Below are 20,558 nucleotides of genomic sequence, written 5' to 3' on the forward strand. Positions count from 1 at the left end.
CGATGATGGTTCCTTTCAGTCAGTTAGTGGGGTGATACCCCACTCCTCAGAAAGGAACAGCGTGTACATGAGTGGATTTTAGGTGAGTAGGGGGTTACACAGGTCCAGACCCACCCTCTCAACATCCCCTCCCAGATCCAGCTGCATGGTGGAGTCCAAGACGGCTGGGGGAAGTTCTGTTGCAGTGAATGGCCAGACCAAGCTTCCATGCAAGGGATGGCCTTTCCGCCCTTCACGTCACGTGTTTGCTAGATGGCCGTTGACCCTACGAGAGGGTTCATTCGCCCTTTGGAGGGTGGAAGAGGAGTAGTGCACATGGGGCTAGCAACCCCATCCCGTAATAACCCTGTGCTATAGAAATGCCAACAGAAACTACAAAGTCCTCATCCTTGGGAACAACCTGAGAGATTGGCCCAGGATAGAGGACTCTAGCGAGCTGCTGTCAGTAGCCTATGCCCCAGTAAAGGTAATGGGCTTCAGAAGATAAAATAGTCCATGGGTTTGTGCCCGTTTTCAGGATTCTGACTTACAAGCACCTTCCGCATGCAAAGGCAACAAATGTTGTAGACCAATTATGGGCCAACTATGCCACTAAAAAAGATATCACAGCAATCACATTTCGTCTACTTATCAAGATGTACTAGAACAGATATTAAGTAATCTTTTGGGATGGGTGGATTCAAATTACATTATGCCCACAAAAATAATTCACCATCTAACTCTTAATATAACTCCTAATATAATCACAGCCCTAAAATACACATTTTCTCAATTTATTCCACATGATCTGGTCAGTGAGAAGTTTATTCTTTGCCCAGCCATTCAACTGTATTTTAAAACAAAAACCAATGCAGGGAATTAGCATGTTGAACATCAATATCTGATCATTGGATAATATGCATTGAAGAGGAAGCATTTCTGAATAATTATTTTTAATTGAAAGATTCTCTGGTTCACTTGAAAGAAACCATACATTCAGTAAATCCACTTTAATCTTCTGCAGTCATTTTTTTTGTAAAAGGACATACAACAAAAGAACTATTACATGAAATTTTGAACCAATTACTGCAGCATAACTGATCTCGCATTTAAAGCTCATGTAGGACCAGCTATAACATTACTAATTTTTTTAAAGCAGGATGAACTAATTTCCTATCTCTGATAAAAAGAGATGGCCAAAAGTCTGAATATTGCTACTGAAGACTGCAAGTGTAAAAAAAATAAATAGATACTTCAGAACACAATTTCCTCTCTCATTGTAGTTGGGGACTCAAACAAACAATTTTCTCCTTGCTCCAGCTTACTAGTTCAGAACTTCTCCTCACATAAATAAAAAGAATGCAATGAGATTGGCAACAGCAATTACAACATTGAATTGATGATACGCCATGTATGACAAAATACCTAAAATCCAAATAATTTCCATTTGGGGGGGGGGGGGTCTCAGTTTATCAAGAGATTAGCAATCTTGAAGTGATCATCATGTTGTTCCAAGCTTGACGTCTCTTTTTTGAAAAGTAAGTAAAGCCTTTTGATGCAGTCTACTTTGAAAAGATAGAGTCCTCTGGTGGCCCAAACAAATATATGGTTGCAGTCAGCATTGGCAATCCAAAAAATTTAGGAAATCTTTAAATTGGTAACAATAAGACAAATTTTACATGCCCACAGAAAAGAAGCAAAACACTGATACACACGTTCCTTTTATGTTCACATTGTAAGTTTAGCACTTCTAACAGAACACACAAGTGCAATACACAAAACAAAGATCATTTGGTCAGTTTCATGCATTCGAGCACATACTCCAGTAGAGATGTTTTCACACCACTGGATTCTGGACTGGAAGAAAAGGTTGCACAGTAGCCATTTACAGTACAGTTTTAAGAGCAAATTATCCTTTCAATGGCACAATGATCTGTTTCTCAATGAAATACTAAATGTAGGTACAAAGCAATTAACTTCATTTAAATATAATTTACTTAGTGAAATCAAGTCTGGAAAATGTAGATTTCAAGAAAACCATTTAACACAGAATCATGATGGTGCCATTTCTGATTGTTTCCTCCTTGGTTATAAATGTTTAGAAGATTAATTTTCAACTATTCCTGACAAACTGCTGAGAATAAGATCATGAGGTAGTCCTTCCAGGTGAGGCGACACTTCACCTGTGAGTCGGCTGGGGTGATATACTGCGTCCGGTGCTCCCGATGTGGCCTTCTATATATTGGCGAGACCCGACGCAGACTGGGAGACCGCTTTGCTGAACACCTACACTCTGTCCGCCAGAGAAAGCAGGATCTCCCAGTGGCCACACATTTTAATTCCATATCCCATTCCCATTCTGACATGTCTATCCATGGCCTCCCTCTACTGTAAAGATGAAGCCATACTCAGGTTGGAGGAACAACATCTTATATTCCGTCTGGGTAGCCTCCAACCTGATGGCATGAACATCGACTTCTCTAACTTCCGCTAATGCCCCCCCCGTACCCCATCCATTATTTTTATACACACATTCTTTCTCTCACTCTCCTTTTTCTCCCTCTGTCCCTCTGACTATACCCCTTGCCCATCCTCTGGGTTCCCCCCCCCCCTTGTCTTTCTCCCCGGACCTCCTGTCCCATGATCCTCTCATATCCCCTTTGCCAATCACCTGTCCAGCTCTTGGCTCCATCCCTCCCCCTCCTGTCTTCTCCTATCATTTTGGATCTCCCCCTCCCCTGCCAACTTTCAAATCCCTTACTCACTCTTCCTTCAGTTAGTCCTGACGAAGGGTCTCGGCCTGAAACGTCAACTGTGTCTCTTCCTAGAGATGCTGCCTGGCCTGCTGCGTTCACCAGCAACTTTGAGGTGTGTTGCTTGAATTTCCAGCATCTGCAGAATTCCTGTTGGTTGTTGTTGTTGTTCTTCATGAGGTAATCGCTGAGCTGTTCTATTTTATGTCTAGCTGACAAGTTATTGCATTGCAGATTAAGAACCAAGCCGAAGAACCTATAGTTGCACCCCTGGGCCTAACTACTCTTGAACAAATCAAGACTTTAAGCCATTTTTTGAGTTTCACCACTCCTGTTACTTCAACCGCAATACTCCTATATCTGCCATTCTTTTACCATAAGGCGCTATTCTAATCTAATGGTTTGTAAAGCCACAAATGAAGTCTAGTCCAGTTCCGGAACTGACTCAAAGGAGTCTCTCAAAAAAGCAACTGAATCAGAAGTTGTTCATTATTGTATTCCCTATTCAGCATGTTCACCAGTAATGTGCTACATTGCACCACAGGAGTTGAAATTGGTGTTGTGTTCAGACATTTCTTAATGGCTCGTGCACTTGTTTGCTGGACATATCTTGCTTTAGGTGGTTTTACTGTTTGATCCACTCCTTTTACAAACTATTGTGGACCAACTAACATGATTCAAAGGTTTCTCAAACCTTACCAACACAAATTGTACACACCAATTGTTGACTTATATTGGTAACTGGAAATCATGCTGCTGATCCTGGTTGATACAAAATTCTAAAGGATCAAACTGAAAAAATTATACTGAGCAATTTTGTCTTTTTTATTTCCCTCCAAAAACAGCACAATCGAATGCTAGTTAAATATCTTGTTTAGATAACCCACAGGCAAACAGATACACATCAATACAAGGTCAATATGCCCCTGTAAAAAGGGAAGCACCAGACTGAAATAGATGAAGCTAAATGACAGATATAATTGGTCTGCGCCAAAAGCGTCCATCCAAGGAATTGTTAACAAGTGTAGCCAATACAAATAGAGAATTAATGCAAATCTTCATATTCTCATGATGCCATGAAAAAATATTTCAGGAACAAACTTGTACAGCCTTAAATCAACCTAGTTTTATTCACACTGTATCAAGTACAAGACCAAATTTACATATAACAAGACGTCAAACAAATAATATTTTCTTTGGAAAATATTAACTGAGTGCTCTAGAATTAATAGACTGAAGCTCTCCTAAAGTAAGTCTGCAGCTGCAGAGACCAAATGTCACGTACCACATGAATCCAATGCTTGAAAATTTGCATTAGGTATCAACATTCTGGCAGTGCACAAGTATTTAATAGTTCACATATGGATAAGTGTGCTTGTATAATTATAACATCCCATCTGCTTACTTCATAGAGCAAGGAGAATCATTGGCCTTTAGCATGCAGCTACAGATCAACAGGCACAAAGCACAAACAACCATAATACACACAAATTAAGCTGCATCTTTTTAAAACAAATACATACGAGTCAGATGGGGAAGCACAGGCTCTGCCACATGATGTGAGAGGCTTTGAAGGGGTTAGCACATGTCAGTGCTGCCCAATGTTACTTCTGAGTTTTCTCATGAAATATTTCAGCCTATATGCTTTTCTGATACAGCAACACATGGACAATTAAGCAATCACCCGACAATGCATATTTATGCAAGGTGCTTAATTGGATGAACAATTGCTTTCACTGCATTTTCATGCCGAAGGAGTAACATGTACATATGCCACTCCAGCTTTTGCAACAGGGTGCACCAGCTACATATCTTGCTTAGAAGGATGTTGCTGTTGTAAATACGGAATCACAACACTTCAGCTTGCAATTGATCTGAGGTGACTCTAAGTCACCTGGAATGAATTACATAGAACACAGAATAGTACAGCACAGTACAGGCCCTTCGGCCCACAATGTTCTGCCAACCCTCAAACCATGCCTCCCATATAAGTCCCCACCTTAAATTCCTCCATATACCTGTCTAGTAGTCTCTTAAACTTCACTAGTGTATCTGCCTCCACCACTGACTCAGGCAGTGCATTCCATGCACCAACCACTCTCTGAGTAAAAAACCTTCCTCTAATATCCCCCTTTGAACTTCCCACCCCTTACCTTAAAGCCGTGTCCTCTTGTATTGCGCAGTGGTGCCCTGGGGAAGAGGCGCTGGCTATCCACTCTATCTATTCCTCTTATTATCTTGTATACCTCTATCATGTCATCCTCCTTCTCTCCAAAAGCCCTAGCTCCCTTAATCTCTGATCATAATGCATACACTCTAAACCAGGCAGCATCCTGGTAAATCTCCTCTGTACCCTTTCCAATGCCTCCACATCCTTCCTATAGTGAGGCGACCAGAACTGGACACAGTACCCCTTGACCATCAGGCTCTTGAACAAAAGGGGATAAATACACTTGTTCTACTTCTGGAAGACTTCCCATGGCCGGAAGTCTCACTTTAAGGACACTTTATAATGTCATGTCTCATCATTTATGCTATTAATTTATATTTGCATTTGTACAGGTTGTTGTTCACTGATCCCATTTTACAATTGCTGTTCTTTAGATTTGCTAAGTATGCCCATAGGAAAAAGAAACTCAGGGTTTTATGTGGTGACATGTATGTGCTCCAATAATAAATTTAACTTTGATCACCTCCAAAACTATCCACTGACAACTAAAAGAAATTTATAAAGGGGTTGTCAATGAGCTGGCTAGTAATGGGCCATACAAATTCCAAGCTGTCTCTAAGCTGAACAGCCATCTACCATGATCATTTCTATTGCTCTGACGTATTCCCAACCACGTACCACATTTCAACCTACTCTCTATCAGAAGAAAAACAATGAAAGGAGTTTTTAGCAGCAGCGCTGTGGTGATTTCAGTGTGATGTTCAGCACTGTTTTGTCAGGTAATCATGCATTCCATAGGCGCAATAACATCTGAAAACACTCACACCCGGGTTCTTGAGACGTAACAATCAGGGCATACAATTTTAAGACAGTGATAATCGTCAATCAAAACAGATTCTTGAAATTCTCAGCAGACCAGGCAACATCTGTGGAGAAATATATTTCGCGCATCAAGCAGTCAACCTTTCCCCCGCTTTCAACATTTCTCTCACCGCAGGTCATCCTGATCTCCTTTTCCAGCATTTGCATTATTATGTTTTTTAAAAGGCAAACCATGCATTTCAAATCCTTTCATTGGCATTAATTGCAATTTCTTTCATTGCTTACACCTAGGGAGGGGGAAGGAAATGGGGATATGAAGTAAAAATCTATGAGGCTTTCCGCTTCACCTGATCTCATCTATCACCTGCCAGCCTCTAGTCCTCCCTCCCACATTTCCTTACTCTGGATTCTGCCCTTCCTTTCTAGTAGTGATTAGGATATCAGCCTGAAATATTGACTGTTCATTCTCCTCCACAGATGCTGCCTGTCTTGCTGAGTTCCTCCAGCATTTTGTATGTATTGACCATCTCCAATGAACTTATTGAATATACCTAGAATGGTTATAGCTAGAACAGTCATGAAACTTGATAACATTCTGAACAATGATCTTTTCTACTGATTTTACCTGAGTCAAAACATCTAACAGTGTATCTAGGTTGCTTAGAGAAAATAATCAAGGCATCTTTGATAGCTGTTGCCCAGATACACCCTCCAACATTCTGTAGGTGTATGGGAACATCAATTATACCCTTGGTTTAAACATTTGTCTAAATGCCACTTTTGGCACATCCACTATCATTACACTTCATCCACCAACACTATGAATCCTACACCACAGAGATTACAATGGTTCAAGATCAAGGTCTCCAATCACTTTGAGATGAGTAATGAATGGAAGTTAGGGGTGAATAATAAAGGCTGGCCTTGACAGTGGCCACATCCTGACAATCATCTCATAACATATTGAGTCACTAGGAAAACAAAATCATGTTTAAAAGTGATAAGGAGGGTTGACAAGATTATACGTTCCAACCACAGTAAGAATTTTACTATGCTTTATACTTTTCTTATTAGAGCAAAGGGAAAAAAATGTACAAAGGAAAGAGAAAAGAATAAAACCTTGTTGGATAGGGTCAACCAGACCAAGCAAACAGCAATTCTCCAAGTTGCCCAATATAAATGAAAAACAACAGAGTTAAAGGCCACTGAACAAACTCAGCAACAAACCCATACGTACATATCTTGCTCGCATGGTTTGTACACTGTCTACTAGCAGGTTGCTCATTGATAACCATTACAAAATCCAATAGCCAACAGTATTAGTTGCTATAATTTGGCACAACTTCTCTGCAGCAGCCATCTCCAACAAACATCTGAAGTATTGTTTTGGCAGGGATCTGCTTTCATCCCTTTGTGCAGGGGTTTTCAGATGGAGAATGGTCTCATGCAGTTGTCATCAACCAGGACTGCATGATAATATGTAGAAAGAGTTAATCACCAATTACTTTTCAAGGACTGGGCCATTATCTAGAAAATTTATGTCAAACATAATCCTCAAAGTGCATAATAATACGCATTACTTTAATCACCTGGAGATCTTCAAAAGCCTTTCTATTTATGAACATCATAGAATTGTTACCAGCTACTTGAATGAATCAAGTCTATGGAGATCTCATTAATATTGTAATAAGACTTTTGTTGACAGCAGTAAATGGTGGCTATGAAAAAGCATATTAAAAAAATTAGGGCTCTCAGTAACCTTAATGGACAGATCCTCATCTCTACTGACTCCAACAATGTTAGTAACTAGGTAAAGCCCACGGCAAAGCAGCTGAAGGACTACCCTCAGGAGGACTCTTCAAATGGGAGATTGTCTTCATGGTAAAATAGCCCTTAGCATCGATCTAATTACAAACTGAAATCCCAATGTCAAGATAATTATTTTTAAAAAGGCCATTTACATGATCTTTTAACGTAACAAACCACTGGTTCACAGATTTTCTGCATCCCTCAATCTCTTTAAATAACATTTTCCTTGATTGCATACAATTTCTCCCATTTTGCTTCTGCGAGACTACCCAAGTAGCCGATACAAAAAGGCAACCCCAACCCAGAGAAGATTTCAAAGGCTGTTTCTGAAAACCACCGCAAACTTACGTCAAGATATTAAAGTCACTGCCACAGGGAAATACAACCAAGGCAGCAAGTAGCGTCATATAAACATAGTTTGAGGCAGTTAAAACAACCCAATTAACTATTTCCATCCAGAATGCAGTTCTAGACTATAAATTGTAAAGATTAAAAAGGATTACACTAATGTTAATGCTCACTTCCAAAATCCCTCAGCATTATCTGATATCGATGATAGAAAATGACAGATTACACAGTGCAATAATTGAGTGTAGATTAAAACGAGTGGAAATCCAACATTGAGCCACCTCTATCTGTATGTGCTGCTACATTTGTTTCAATGTGTGCAGTTGTAACAGCTTTTCTTGCTGTGGAGATACAATATCAACAAAGATTACCGATGGCACGCTGGGTTCCAAATCCAACTGGCAACTTAAGTACATCAGCTTCTATTTGTGGAGTTAGTTTGTCCCATTTTCCAGTCTGCTTTGTCCTCCCCCTCCCTCCCCCCCCCCCCACCACCACCACAACCTCCATCCAGTTGCTTGGGGGTTCAGGTCAGTGGTCGACTTGGAACACGTTTGTACAAAGATAAATCAGTCACCCCCTTCAGTAAATGGATCAACAATTGGGCTTTTATCCTGAAAGTAGCTTCCCCCCCTCCCCCTCCCCACACGAAAACTGGACGCTACAGCCCATTTTGGAAGCAGCATTTTGGAAGCACCGTGGTTTCTCCTTGTGTTTTCAGAATAAGCTCCTGCAATTCTGAAGGGAAATTAACAACATTTCTGTCTAAATACAGCACGCACTCCGGTGAATTAATTCTGCAATGTGCGGCGTTTTGTTCGTTCGGAGCCTAAATGTCAAACAGGGAGCAACACAAAACGAGAACAACCGGTTGAGAGCGGCAGGATGCAAGCCCCGAGCGGAATGTGTGCAGAATCGGACGGCTGGAAGAACAACTGGATCCGTGGGCAAAGTCGGTGCCTGGAGGAGACGAGAGTGCCTCTATTGAGAAGAGCAGGTAGCCGCAGAAAAACCCGTAGCTACTGTTAGGTAAGCTCAAAAACATAGCTACAGTATGAATAAAAATGATACCGTCAAAACTCTCACTTATACATCTCCCTCCACCCCCTGAGCTCGTTCTATTTTCGTTTGAAAAAAGGAAGACAGCCCGTACTTTCTCAAAGAGCTTTCCATCAAATATTTAATGTTCTTTTAAAATACAATCGGAACAAACAATATACAGTACATTTAAATACAAGTGTTTGCTCGTCACACTATTGGGAATCCTAGCAACAAATCTTTCCCATCAACCCAGACCATCCCAACATATGTCATGTCATGGTCATTTTCTAATTATGTTTATAATGATGCAACTGCCTTGTAATCTTACCTTCCATGCCAGCTGCTCATGCCGTCACTCCATCACGCTCCGAAGTTGGCTGCCGAAACAAATTAGGACAGTGCGAAGCGGCATCCTGGCCCGGCATCTGTCATTTTGCTGAGAGCATTCTATTACAGCCAACTGGTGGGCGCCAGAAAGTCTATTTGAATTCTAGCAGCCACTCTCCGGCATGATTGAAGTTAAACTTGGTGGGCATGCCGAACGTGACCGTCGCCGCATTTACTGCGCGGCGGCTGGATGCCTGACGTCAGAACTCTCCACGCGTTCCTTCCAGGCTGTCACTCCAACTAATCCGGCGCTCAACCCGCAATGAAGGCGACGAGCTTTACCACGGCTTTCTTTCCTGGTCCAGGACAACCTAAAGGATCCGATCACACAAGGCTACTGGATTCTCCACTCAGTTATGACAGTCAACATTTAGGTTTGCTTCCCCCCCCCCCACCCCCAAAATAAATCGGTACCAAAATGGTTAAAGGCATGTACAAAATAAACAGAACTGGGCTCTTAAGAGGGTTGTAGTTTGGCTTTTATACTCAGAAGGCTGTTTATTTGTGAAAGCAAATGGCTTCCAACCAGCTGGCAAGGGGAAGAGAGTGGGAGATTTTAACTTCCCCCTTGGATTGTCAGAGCATTGCCTACAAACTGAATTCCATCAACCTGCACATCCAAAGGAATCAGTGTAAGAGGAGAACCGCTACTGGAGGGCGATCTGCTCCTTGGGATAGCGCCCAAGCATCAAAAGGTGAAAATTACTATTATCACTTCAATAAAGATATCATTACCTGGGCACAGGATAATTTATTGTCCCAATCTGTCAGCTTTGCTGAATTGATAGGTAACTTATCTCAAAACTCACGAGTTCAAATTTCACAGCAGTGCTTTAAATTATTTAAATTGCCACTCAGTCTGATAGTGAGGACTGCAGCATTAATAATAATGTACTTCAGAAAGGGCAGCAAACTTTATGCTTTTGAGGAGGTTGATTGAAATCATTGGAAGAAACAAAAAGGAGGTCATTTATCCCCTTGAGGCTGAACCACCATTGGGCTCATGGCTGATCTATGGCCTAATTCTATGACCTGACTTTGCCCCACATCTTATAATAATATTCTCTGAAATACAGAAAGAAAATTAACAACTGACCTAATATCAGTTGCTGTCAGGAGATGGGTACAAATCTTTATCACCTTTTGAATGCAGAAGTATTTCCAAAAGAATACTTCAACATCATTCTGATCTTTTGTCACATTTCCTATCATCACATTTAATGATAGCTCCATGGAGAGATTCCACCTTTTCTCATTGAAGTATGCTTTTTGTGGATGTAGAATCTTAATACTGTTTTGCATTTCTGTTTTTCAAACACTCTACTAACTCCCATCATATTATGCTCACTATTAGAGAAATGTTCACATGCAGTTAAGACTGTTAACTAAATCTGGCTTATTACTCCATACTAAATCTAATATGCCCTGCCTGGTTCTTGCTTCTATAACATATTATTGCAGAAAAATATCATTAATGTGCAGAAGTAGTTCATGAACTTTGAAACACAAGCTCGTTTGCTATCCCAATCTCAACAAATGCCATTACTCTCCATTAAAACGATCAGCTTTTGCTCCACATTTCTCTTAATTTCTGCATTGATGCATTCCACTTCTTCAAAGCCGTCTCCAGGCAAATATGTGCTCAGCAGTTTGAGTCTGCTCCTCATAATATCTGACTTCTTACAAAATTTCTAAATATAGAGATTTAATCCATAATCATCAAGCCAATTCACCTCTATCATAATTTGCCTTTTCTGTAGAATTATAACCCTAGTACATTTCATCTGAGAACTGAATAATTTTACAGCCATATTCCACTAATAACCACAATGACATAACTTCCAAGTTGAAAGTTGAACCTGCAGGTCATATTTTGTATAGACAAGGCTTATCTGAGGCATCCTCGCTACTTCTATTTTAAGATTCGTTGAATCTAGTGGCGTGATTTCTGGGGTGGCGCCCACTACCCAGCCAAACTTCAGCACTCTTGTTTGGGTGGATGCTGCGCGTTGAGTCCCCTGTGTGACATCCGTATTCCAAAATAACATTCAGTCCACAATGTGTGGTTAAACAATTAAGATTTTATATTTTAAGTATGGGGTTAGTAGAGAAACAAAAGAAAAACAAATGAAAGGTGCCAATAATCTCATAAATATGTCCAGTGCACAAAAGTTGGAGCTCACAGATTCCCTTTCGCTGATCCTCCTCCACTAGTCGGCCCCTGGGCTCCCACCCCGAGCCCAGGCCCAGCGGGTCCGGCAACTGTCTCCTCAAGCCAATTCTTCTCTCTTCACCCTCCTCACACCTTCTCCCCCAAGCTCGTGCAAACTAACAGCTTTCACACAGACAGAAAGAATAACATTTATCCCCAATTGGTTAGCAAATGAATACAAGTCACGTCATCACTAATTATAACCCAAACATGCTGCTATAGAGAACCACTGTCTCCACAGTTAACAGTACAGAGAAGCCAATTTATTCACCTTAGCAGTAACATAAAAGAAGGAACCCTTACTCTCCCCCCACCAAATTTAGTCATGTCCTCATGACTTCTAAATAACTCACCAACCCTTCCTGCAGACACAAAAACCTAATCTAGGTACAAACAGTGACATTGCTCCCCAAACAGTAGACCTTACGCCCTGTTCCTCAGGCGCTACGTAGGCCAACCTATCTGGGAGTTTCCTAATTCTCTGAGACCTCTGTACCCCCTCACCTAAACCCTTCAGGCTTGGACACTACTGGGGATACCTCGGGTCTGCTTACCAAATCCTCTCTCAATCTCTCACTCATGCCCCCACTGCAACTCAGAGCCTCCTGTCCTGTGCCCAGGCACTCCTGTCTCTCCTTCAGGGTCCTGCAGTAACTCAGGCTGCCCACAGCTAGCCCCCCCCCCCTCAGCTGACTCAGTGGGAGAAGGGTCAGGATTCTCTTCATCCAACAAGGGGAAGTTTGTGAAAGGCAGCATGTACTACACCTCCATCTCATCATCCATTGAATCTGTATTCTTCCGCTTTTCCTCGATTTGTAGCTGCTGGTTAGTTCTCTCCACGCTGGAGCACTTGGCCTGGACTGCTTCTGCAGCCTCTTCAGCCTCCTGTAATCGAGACAACAGCTTCTTCTTGGACTCCTCCAACTCTCACCACAGTCTCAGCAGTTCTGACTCACGCTTCTTGGCCATCTCAATCTGGGACGCAGTTACTCCACCAGCTTCTTCCACCCCGACCTGAAAAGCAGCAGTTAAAGAATGTTCAGCCTCCAGTTTAGTGTCCACTGAACTTATCTCCAGCTTTTTCTTCCGAATGACTTCTTCCAGGTCAACTTTCAGGTTTTCCACTTCATTCAAACTGTCGATCATCATCTTCAGGTTCCCTTCAAGCTTCTGCTTCCCTCTTCTGAGATCTGTCCGCAATTGCTTCACCCCCTCGGGAGTGTAGTCAAACTCCCCTCTCTGGGCTCTCTGTTTTCTGTTGGCCTTATTCAGACAACTTTCTTTGTCTTCCCCAACTTGCAAGTCTTCCAACTGGTTCTGGATCACTTTCTCCAGTCTCTACTGGGAATTCTGTCTCTCCGTCTTCACTTCAAACTTGATCCCGTAGAGACAGTCACTCACAAGCTGCGACCTTCGCCAGACCTGGCACCTGTCCAGAGAAAGCTGTAACTCTAGTTCTCAGCCGCTCCCGCAACAGCCTTGCTTCATATTCTTCTGAGGCAGATCCAAATTCTTGGAGATCATCCAAATACACCAAAACTTCAAACAATTCCACATCCCCCACCGTCTTCCTCATGCCCCGCTGGAAAGTTACAAGAGCTCCAGATATGCCCTGGGGCATCTTTTCAGACTGGAAGGATCTCAGGGGACTTATAATGGCTGTCTTCTCCTTGTTGGTCCCACAAATCCGGATAGGGCAACATCCACTCCTCAGATCCAGCACATTAAACCACTTTGCACCACTCAGACAGACCAGCGCATCTTCAACCCTTGGGACCACATATTGGTCAGGTACAGTGTACCTGTTCAAGGTCCTATAAGCATCACACACGTTGCCTGCGTCCTCCATGTCCACAGGGGCCAGTCACCGCGACGTCTCTCTCACCGAGGTGTCTTCAGCAGTCAACTCTGCCCCCGCATCCCCCCGTGGTACATCGGAGCATCCATTAAGAGGGTCTCGCCTTCAGATACTTCCCCTGGGCCATACCACCATCGGCTCTCGGTTAAATTCAGTACCGGCCCAATGCTGCTACACATGTCTTCGCAAGCAGCCTGAAACACTGGGTGCACAGACAATGCCCCCAAACAGCTCTTACCCACCTCCTCCTGGCAGGCCCCTGTGCGCCTCCTCACCAACGGGGTGTTGGTCCTCTCCAGAATTGAAGTGCTGCACGTCTCAACAGTGTCTGGACACATCAGCACTAACGATTCACTAACCTCAGACACCCACACCTTGGCCTCTGAGAACTCCACTTTCACTGACCAATAATCGTCTTCTGGATAATCCCCAGCACTGATATTCCAAATTTCCAGTGCCCGGAATGGTGTCAAGGGTAAATGCTTCAAATACCAGTTGTAAAACGAACTGTATAACAACTTGACCTGCGCCCCGGTGTCCAGGATGGCCTTAGCATAGCTTCCCTCCATCCGTAACGACACACTGAAGCGTGGTCCCACTAAGCCCTCAGAAATAGGGTCTTTTTCTTTCTGGAGTTCCTTGATACATTGCTGGGAACGTGTTCCCCCAGAGACCCCAAGTCGTTTCCCCACTGAGCCTCCATTAAGTTTCCCGACACCTCTCTGATCAGCTGAACAACTGAGGGAGGGGCTGATCCCCTTAACTGATCCCCCTGGCACCGCAAGCAATTTATCTGCCCCCCCCGCCAAAGAAGACACCCTAAAAACTTTCCCCCAATCTTCTGACACAGGTATGGAAAGCTCCCCAGGTGCTGCATTTTACTTCCAGTCAAACCAAATGCATTTTCCCCCACTTTCAGGTAACTGGCCGCTGTTACTATGGGGTAATTAACCCTGACAGTTCTAACACAGTCACTAGCCCGCCGACTCAAACTTTCAACCAATCCCTGCCGCTCTCCGTCAATTGAGCACTGCCACTCATCTAACAACTGAGAGATCCGTTCCACCCACGTCTCGTACTGCTCCGCCCCCTCCCTCCTTACAGTATGGACAGCCCCTGACCCCGCTTCACCCGGGGCACCAACAGACACTGGCAATCCCACCTCCGTGATGTCAGCGCTAGCCCGCGCTGAAGCAAGGTCTGAGCCCGCCATTTTATCAACTTTATGCTCTATGATTTCAAACTCGCCATCAGCTTTAACCATACTCAAAAATTGAATTAACAATTCATCCAAGATGCGAATATCCACCCCACTCAGCCCGTTACTAACCCCAATCCCACAGAGGCACATATGTCTAACCACAATTCCACAGAGACACACCAGCACTGATTTAAACAGGGCAAACACACAGCACCCTACAAAAATCCATTTCCCGGACGAGTAACCCCACATTGTAAGACTCGTTGCATCTACTGGCATGACCTCGGGGGTGGCGCCCACTACCCGGCCAAACTTTAGCACTCTTGTTTGGGTGGATGCTGCATGTTGTGTCCCCTGTGTAACATCCATATCCCGAAATAACATTCAGCCCACAATGTGTGGTTAAATGATTAAGATTTTATATTTAAGGATGGGGTTAGTAGAGAAACAAAAGAAAAACAAATAAAAGGCACCAATAATCTCACAAACATGTCCAGTGCACAAACGTTGGAGCTCAGGTATTCCCTTTTGCTGATCCTCCTTTGCGTGTCGTCGACCCCTGGGCTCCTGCCCCAAGCCCAGCCCAGTGGATCCAGCAACAATCTCAAGCCATGCCTTCTCTCTTCATCCTCCTCGTGCCTTCTCCCCGCAAGCCCGCGCAAACTAACAGCTGTCACACAGACAGAAGGAATAACATCTATCCCAATTGGTTAGCAAATGAATACAAGTCCCATTATCACTAATTATAACCCAAACATGCTGCTATAGAGAACCACTGTCTCAGCAGTTAACAGTAGAGAAGCCTTTAGCAGTAAGATAAAAGAAGAAACCCTTACACTCATGCATTTTTTCTTTCCCTTTCTTAGCTTAATCACTCTACATTTTTCCTGCATTTTCTGTAATACCAACAGAACATCCACCTTCTCCATGTCATGTGTTTCAGAAGTACTAATACAACTTCCTTACCCGAGGCTAATTTACTCAAGGCCTCACATCTTCCCTACTCATTTCCTGGTCATGGAGTGCCAACCCCCAAGGTAGCATTCCTTCATCCAGTGTCCCATGAAATGGAGTGCCTTCTTCTTGTGCCATTAACTTCTTCACCATCTGAATCTGCAGATGCTGACAATCTTGAGCAATACACACAAAATGCTGGAGGAACTCAGCAGGTCGAGCAGCATCAATGGAGAGAAATAAACAGTCGACGTTTTAGGCTGAGACACTGCAACAGCACTGGAAAGAAATGGGGAAGGCGGCAGAATAAGAAGATAGAGGTAGGGCTGAGGAGTACAAATTCGCAGGTGATAGATGGGAAAGGAGATGGGTTGTAGTAATAATCTGATCAGAGAGAACAGTGGACCATGGCATGAAAGTAAGAAGGAGAGGCTCCGGGGTGAGGGGGGTGTAAATGGGCAGGTGAGAATTGGTAAAAGATGATGGGAAATGGAAGAGAGAAGGGGAAGGGGCAAGAAATTACTGAAAGTTGGAGAAATTGTGTTCAAGCCATCAGGGTGGAGGATACTCAGATGAAATATGAGGTGTGCTTTGTCAAGCATTTCTGCTCCATCAGCCACAAAAAGACAGGTTCCCTGGTGGCCATGTATTTCAATTCAATTTCCCATTCCCATAGCTTCTACTGCCATAATGAGGCCACACTCCAGGTTCGAGGAGGAACACCTCATATTGCATCTGAATAGCCTCCAGCTTGATGACATGAACAAGATTTCTGGTAATTTCTCATCCCTCCTCACCCTTTTTTTCATTTCCCATCCTGATTACTCTCTCGCTTCCGTCTTCTCACCTGCCTATCACCTCACTCTGGTGCCCTTCCTCGTTCTCTTTCTCCCATGGTCAGATGGTGCCTGACAATCTGAGTTCTTCCAGCATTTTGTGCGTGTTGCTCATTAGATCAAGACTGAAAGATAAGGGGAAAGATAGCCAACATACAAAAGGTCAAAGGAAGGTGTGGGAGAAGAGCTGGCAGATCATGGGTGGATTGGGGGGGGGGGGAGGTGTTGGGTGAAGGGTAGCTTGGATAAGAGAGTGCAGAATGGTGCCTGAAAATGGGAGGAGGTAGGTGGAATTAGATCAAAGGTCTTGGTGAAAGGGTCCAGGTGAATAGTCTCATCCTGAAACGTCAATTGTCCATTTCCCTCCATAGCTGCTATCTGAGCTGCTGAGTTCCGCAGTGTTTGTGTTGCTCCAGTGTGCAGTGCCTGCAGTCTCTTGTGCCTCCACTGAATGAAAGCTATTAGTCCTTCCAGTTGTCCTGTGGTTTCTAATTTTAACAGAACCACTATCCACCCACAAAGAATTTGACAATCTTAGCTCCAGGTGTTCCTTCTTTCAAAAATGCATAGTCATTATGAGCAAGGAATTCATTCTCATTTCCCATCCCCTTTTGAACTCTTATCACCTTCAAAGCAAACCAATCCAAATGTGGAATTTTACTAAACATTTGGGAATCTAAGGGTAAGAATTTTGCAAGAATCTTCCGCTCCACAGTTTAAAACATTTGTACTGTACATACTGTTAAAAGGAATGACTCAAAATCCACCTGAATTACTGAGGACATATGCATGAAGAAAAATCAGAAATGAGTAATGCCTTCCCCTTCCCATTCATGAGAAATGGCCCCTTTGATGATACCCTCTCAGATCATCTAAACTAGTTCCTCCACCCCTTCCCCACATTTATGTTGGATTTGTTTTAATAAGTTGTGGCACAATTCCAATGAATGAAAAAAAAACAATAAAGTGTTAAAATGTGCACAGTGATATCACAGACCATTATTAGTAGGTGGTTGCAAGAAAGTGATTCAGAGATTTCATAATTACTTTGAACCTAATTTGCATCTACTGTGATCTTCAGAGTGCTCTTTAATTAATGCAATTAATCATACATTTATTAATGTTGTTACTGCTTTCTGTGCAAACCAAAAATTGACACTACAGATTGAACAAACAAATCGACAAGTGCAGCTCTTGTAGTGCCACTTAAATGCAACCCGTTGCTATTACAAAGTGCAAGGTCTGTTGCTACAAACATCCATCAACACCACACATTGTAGTAATACAAAACCACAAAAAAAGTTCTGTAAATTTAAAACCAAACCAGTCAACAGTCTGTAATGCCTTTTTTTCCCTGTGGTGTTCGATAAAAGCATCATTTCATTAAGAATGGAAAAGGTATAAATCAATCCATCGAATTAAAGTGCCGAGCTCAAGGTCCTCACCTTTACTGTCAACACTGATCACAAATTTTCTGTGAAAATTGTTCTCTAAAATTTAATAGGTATATATCCAGGAATTCAGAATATTTTGTGAAGAGATTCACCACTCTTCTTTCACAGAAGATAGTGAATACTGTAATCCCCTACCCCGAGAATTCTGGATGCTCGATCGTAGGCTGTTTTAAAGAAAATGGATTTTCTCCCCCCCCAAAGATCAAGGAATTGAGGACAATGGAACCTGGTACAGAAGAGAATGAGAGGCCTAGGGCGATCAGCTTTGATCCATATTGAACAGCAGGGCAGGCTTAACAAGGCAAGCGGCCAACCCTTGCTATTTCCTGACGCTCTTAAGTTTCTGTGAGGATGATCAATTGCATTTTCCACACATCTCTACACACAGTACAAAGTCACATGCAGCACACCAGCACAAGCACAACACAAGAATCCCCTCACTGACAGAGCAAAAGAACTATGTTCCTGACAGTAACTGGCAACGTGACACGTTGGCAGCAATTCACTAGTCTTGACGACCAAGTTGAAATAATTTCCATACTTTCATCTGACACTTGGGCAGCAGTCAATGAGCCAGCAAGAAAATAAAAGTTACAAGGTGCACGTGGGTGCCAAAATATTTTACAAGCAAGAAATACGCATCATTTCTGTTGCAATTTAAGATTTGTTGCCACTAAATTGCAACCATCATGATCCCAAAGGAAACAGTGTAATAATGGCAACATATTCCAGTTACATTTCACCAGAGGAGCAACATCTCTCAGGGGACAATTTCTGTTTTTATTAGAAACAGCATAGTAAGACCCATGGGCAGATGGGCTGCCACATAACATTTCATCCAAATGGTGTCACTTCCAACAGTTTGGCATTCCCTCATTACTTCACTGGAAGCATTTGCTCAGGAGTCTAGCGGAACTGAAACCCAACTCTTTAAAAGAAAAGTGACACAAATTGCGCATTGAGACACAGCTCAGCTCCTTACTTTCCCTTTTAAACCCACTTGGAACCCCAGAGCAGCAGCAGAGGCCTTTACTAATATTTGTCACTGGGGAAGAAAAGTTTAGATGCCTATATTCAGACATAGGAATCGTGAACTTGTCCAGTTGCACACTAGTCAATATGTGATTCCTACACAAAAAATGCAAAGTTCAAAGTAAAATTTATTATCAGAGTACATGTATGTCACCACATACAACCCTAAGATTCAATACAACTAGTCTCTGTACCAGTTTTTTTAGCTGGTTTATTCATATCAGTGTTAAATAATGAAACTGCTGCCAGATCACAAAATAGCAATTTTTTGGTGCACCCTATGCACTTTTGTTCCAATCTCTCTTTATTCCTAAAGCAATTTGTGTGGACTGTCGCTGAAGAGCAAGAAATTATTAACAGAATACTCTACAATAGCAATGAGAGTAATAATTGTCTATGAATGCAAAGCTAGGAGGCATTCCTCAGGTTTCTTGTTCCTCTGGTAGGGTGAGAAAGGTATCTCATTAACTGTCCATCCTCAGCAACTTAAAAATTTAACCCACAATTCTAAAACTTGGATTGGATTCATGGCAGTGACCAAAGTTGCTTGAGTTACCCAAGGAGGCATCGATTAAAATTAGTATTCTGAAAAGGAATTCTAGTGCAACAAGTTAAAAGAAATTAAAAAGTGAAGCATTATTTTTTCCATATATTAATCTTGCGAGTTTCATCAGATCACTGCCAGAAGTAGCATGAGATGGAATGAAGCACAAGCATCTATCACAATGAAATCACTGAAGAGATATCATAGCAGTCAGCAGGAGGTACTAGATGGCTGAACAAAAGTATCCAGAGCCAATAAAAGTCCATGATACATGATTCAACAAACCTCCATGGCAATAAAGAACAACAGTAATTAGAAACAGACAGAAACCGAGAAATGTTCAAAAGAATGGTGCCTGTATTAAACAATAAAGATAAAATTTGGTCAAATATGTATAGGGCATAATAAAATAATAAGAGGAATAATATTCTGTACAAAAGTAGATATGGCATGGCCAAAATGCTTCAGGATTTAAGAAATACAAGTTGGCCGAACATGAACAGGTAAGCTAGAAAAAGATTCATTGGATTCTTTGTTTCTGACAAAAATCACAGAATTTAAAGGCCATTCAATAATGATGAGTCATTATGAAGCCTAATTATGACTTTCGTTAGAACATTCAGCATTGAATTCAGTACTGCTACTGACGCTTTCGAAGAGACAAGAATGTATTACCAATACAGTGGCTGAGGCCATAATACTTCACAAAGGCTCAAAAATTGGGAAGGTGACAGGGAGAAGTTTCATTCAAACCATGACAGAGCAATGTGGGAAGTGTTTAAAATAAAGAACAAATCTGAAGGGATAGAAATATTCAAGATGATCTGGTTTCAGCAAATATAGGGTGGAGGTAGAGAAGTTCAGAAGATGCAAACTGTTATGCTCAAGATTAACAGAGACAGCTGCAAGCTGCTAAATTCACTGTCAGAATAATGGGCACAGAAGGATGTAGTCAACATTCAACATCAAATTGTTAGATGGATAAACTAGAAGAGATGGTTTACAAAAATAGGACAAGTGTGGTTAAATGTTCTTGATGTACATTAGCATAACCACAGTAGGCTAATTGGTGGGCCAAAAAGTGGAGAGCTTTGGCTTTGTTTTTATCTTTATAGATACATTTCCTCTAACAAGGAAGCAAACAGTACCCGACTTGGT

The 20,558-nt window shown here is 42.3% G+C and overlaps 1 protein-coding gene and 1 long non-coding RNA gene across 11 annotated transcripts in view; one reads left to right on the plus strand and one right to left on the minus strand.

Moving 5' to 3' along the window:
• dmd (dystrophin) overlaps positions 1 to 20,558 on the minus strand; it is a 1,961,093-nt gene that overhangs the window by 1,781,103 nt on the left and 159,432 nt on the right. The window contains exon 1 of one of the 10 annotated variants that reach the window (XM_072260559.1): positions 9,251 to 9,515. The exons of the other annotated variants lie outside the window; for them this stretch is intronic. Coding sequence (XP_072116660.1) covers positions 9,251 to 9,257 — 7 coding nt within the window. The 5' untranslated portion in view covers positions 9,258 to 9,515. Of the gene's footprint in view, positions 1 to 9,250; positions 9,516 to 20,558 lie in introns of those variants that run through there. 10 annotated transcript variants of the gene reach the window in all.
• On the plus strand, positions 8,383 to 9,770 carry LOC140199080 (uncharacterized). The gene is made up of 2 exons (XR_011886342.1): positions 8,383 to 8,910; positions 9,263 to 9,770. It is a non-coding gene; the product is annotated as an uncharacterized lncRNA (long non-coding RNA).

The sequence above is a fragment of the Mobula birostris genome, chromosome 6 (genome assembly GCF_030028105.1).
Source record: "Mobula birostris isolate sMobBir1 chromosome 6, sMobBir1.hap1, whole genome shotgun sequence".
Taxonomy (NCBI): Eukaryota; Metazoa; Chordata; class Chondrichthyes; order Myliobatiformes; family Myliobatidae; genus Mobula; species Mobula birostris.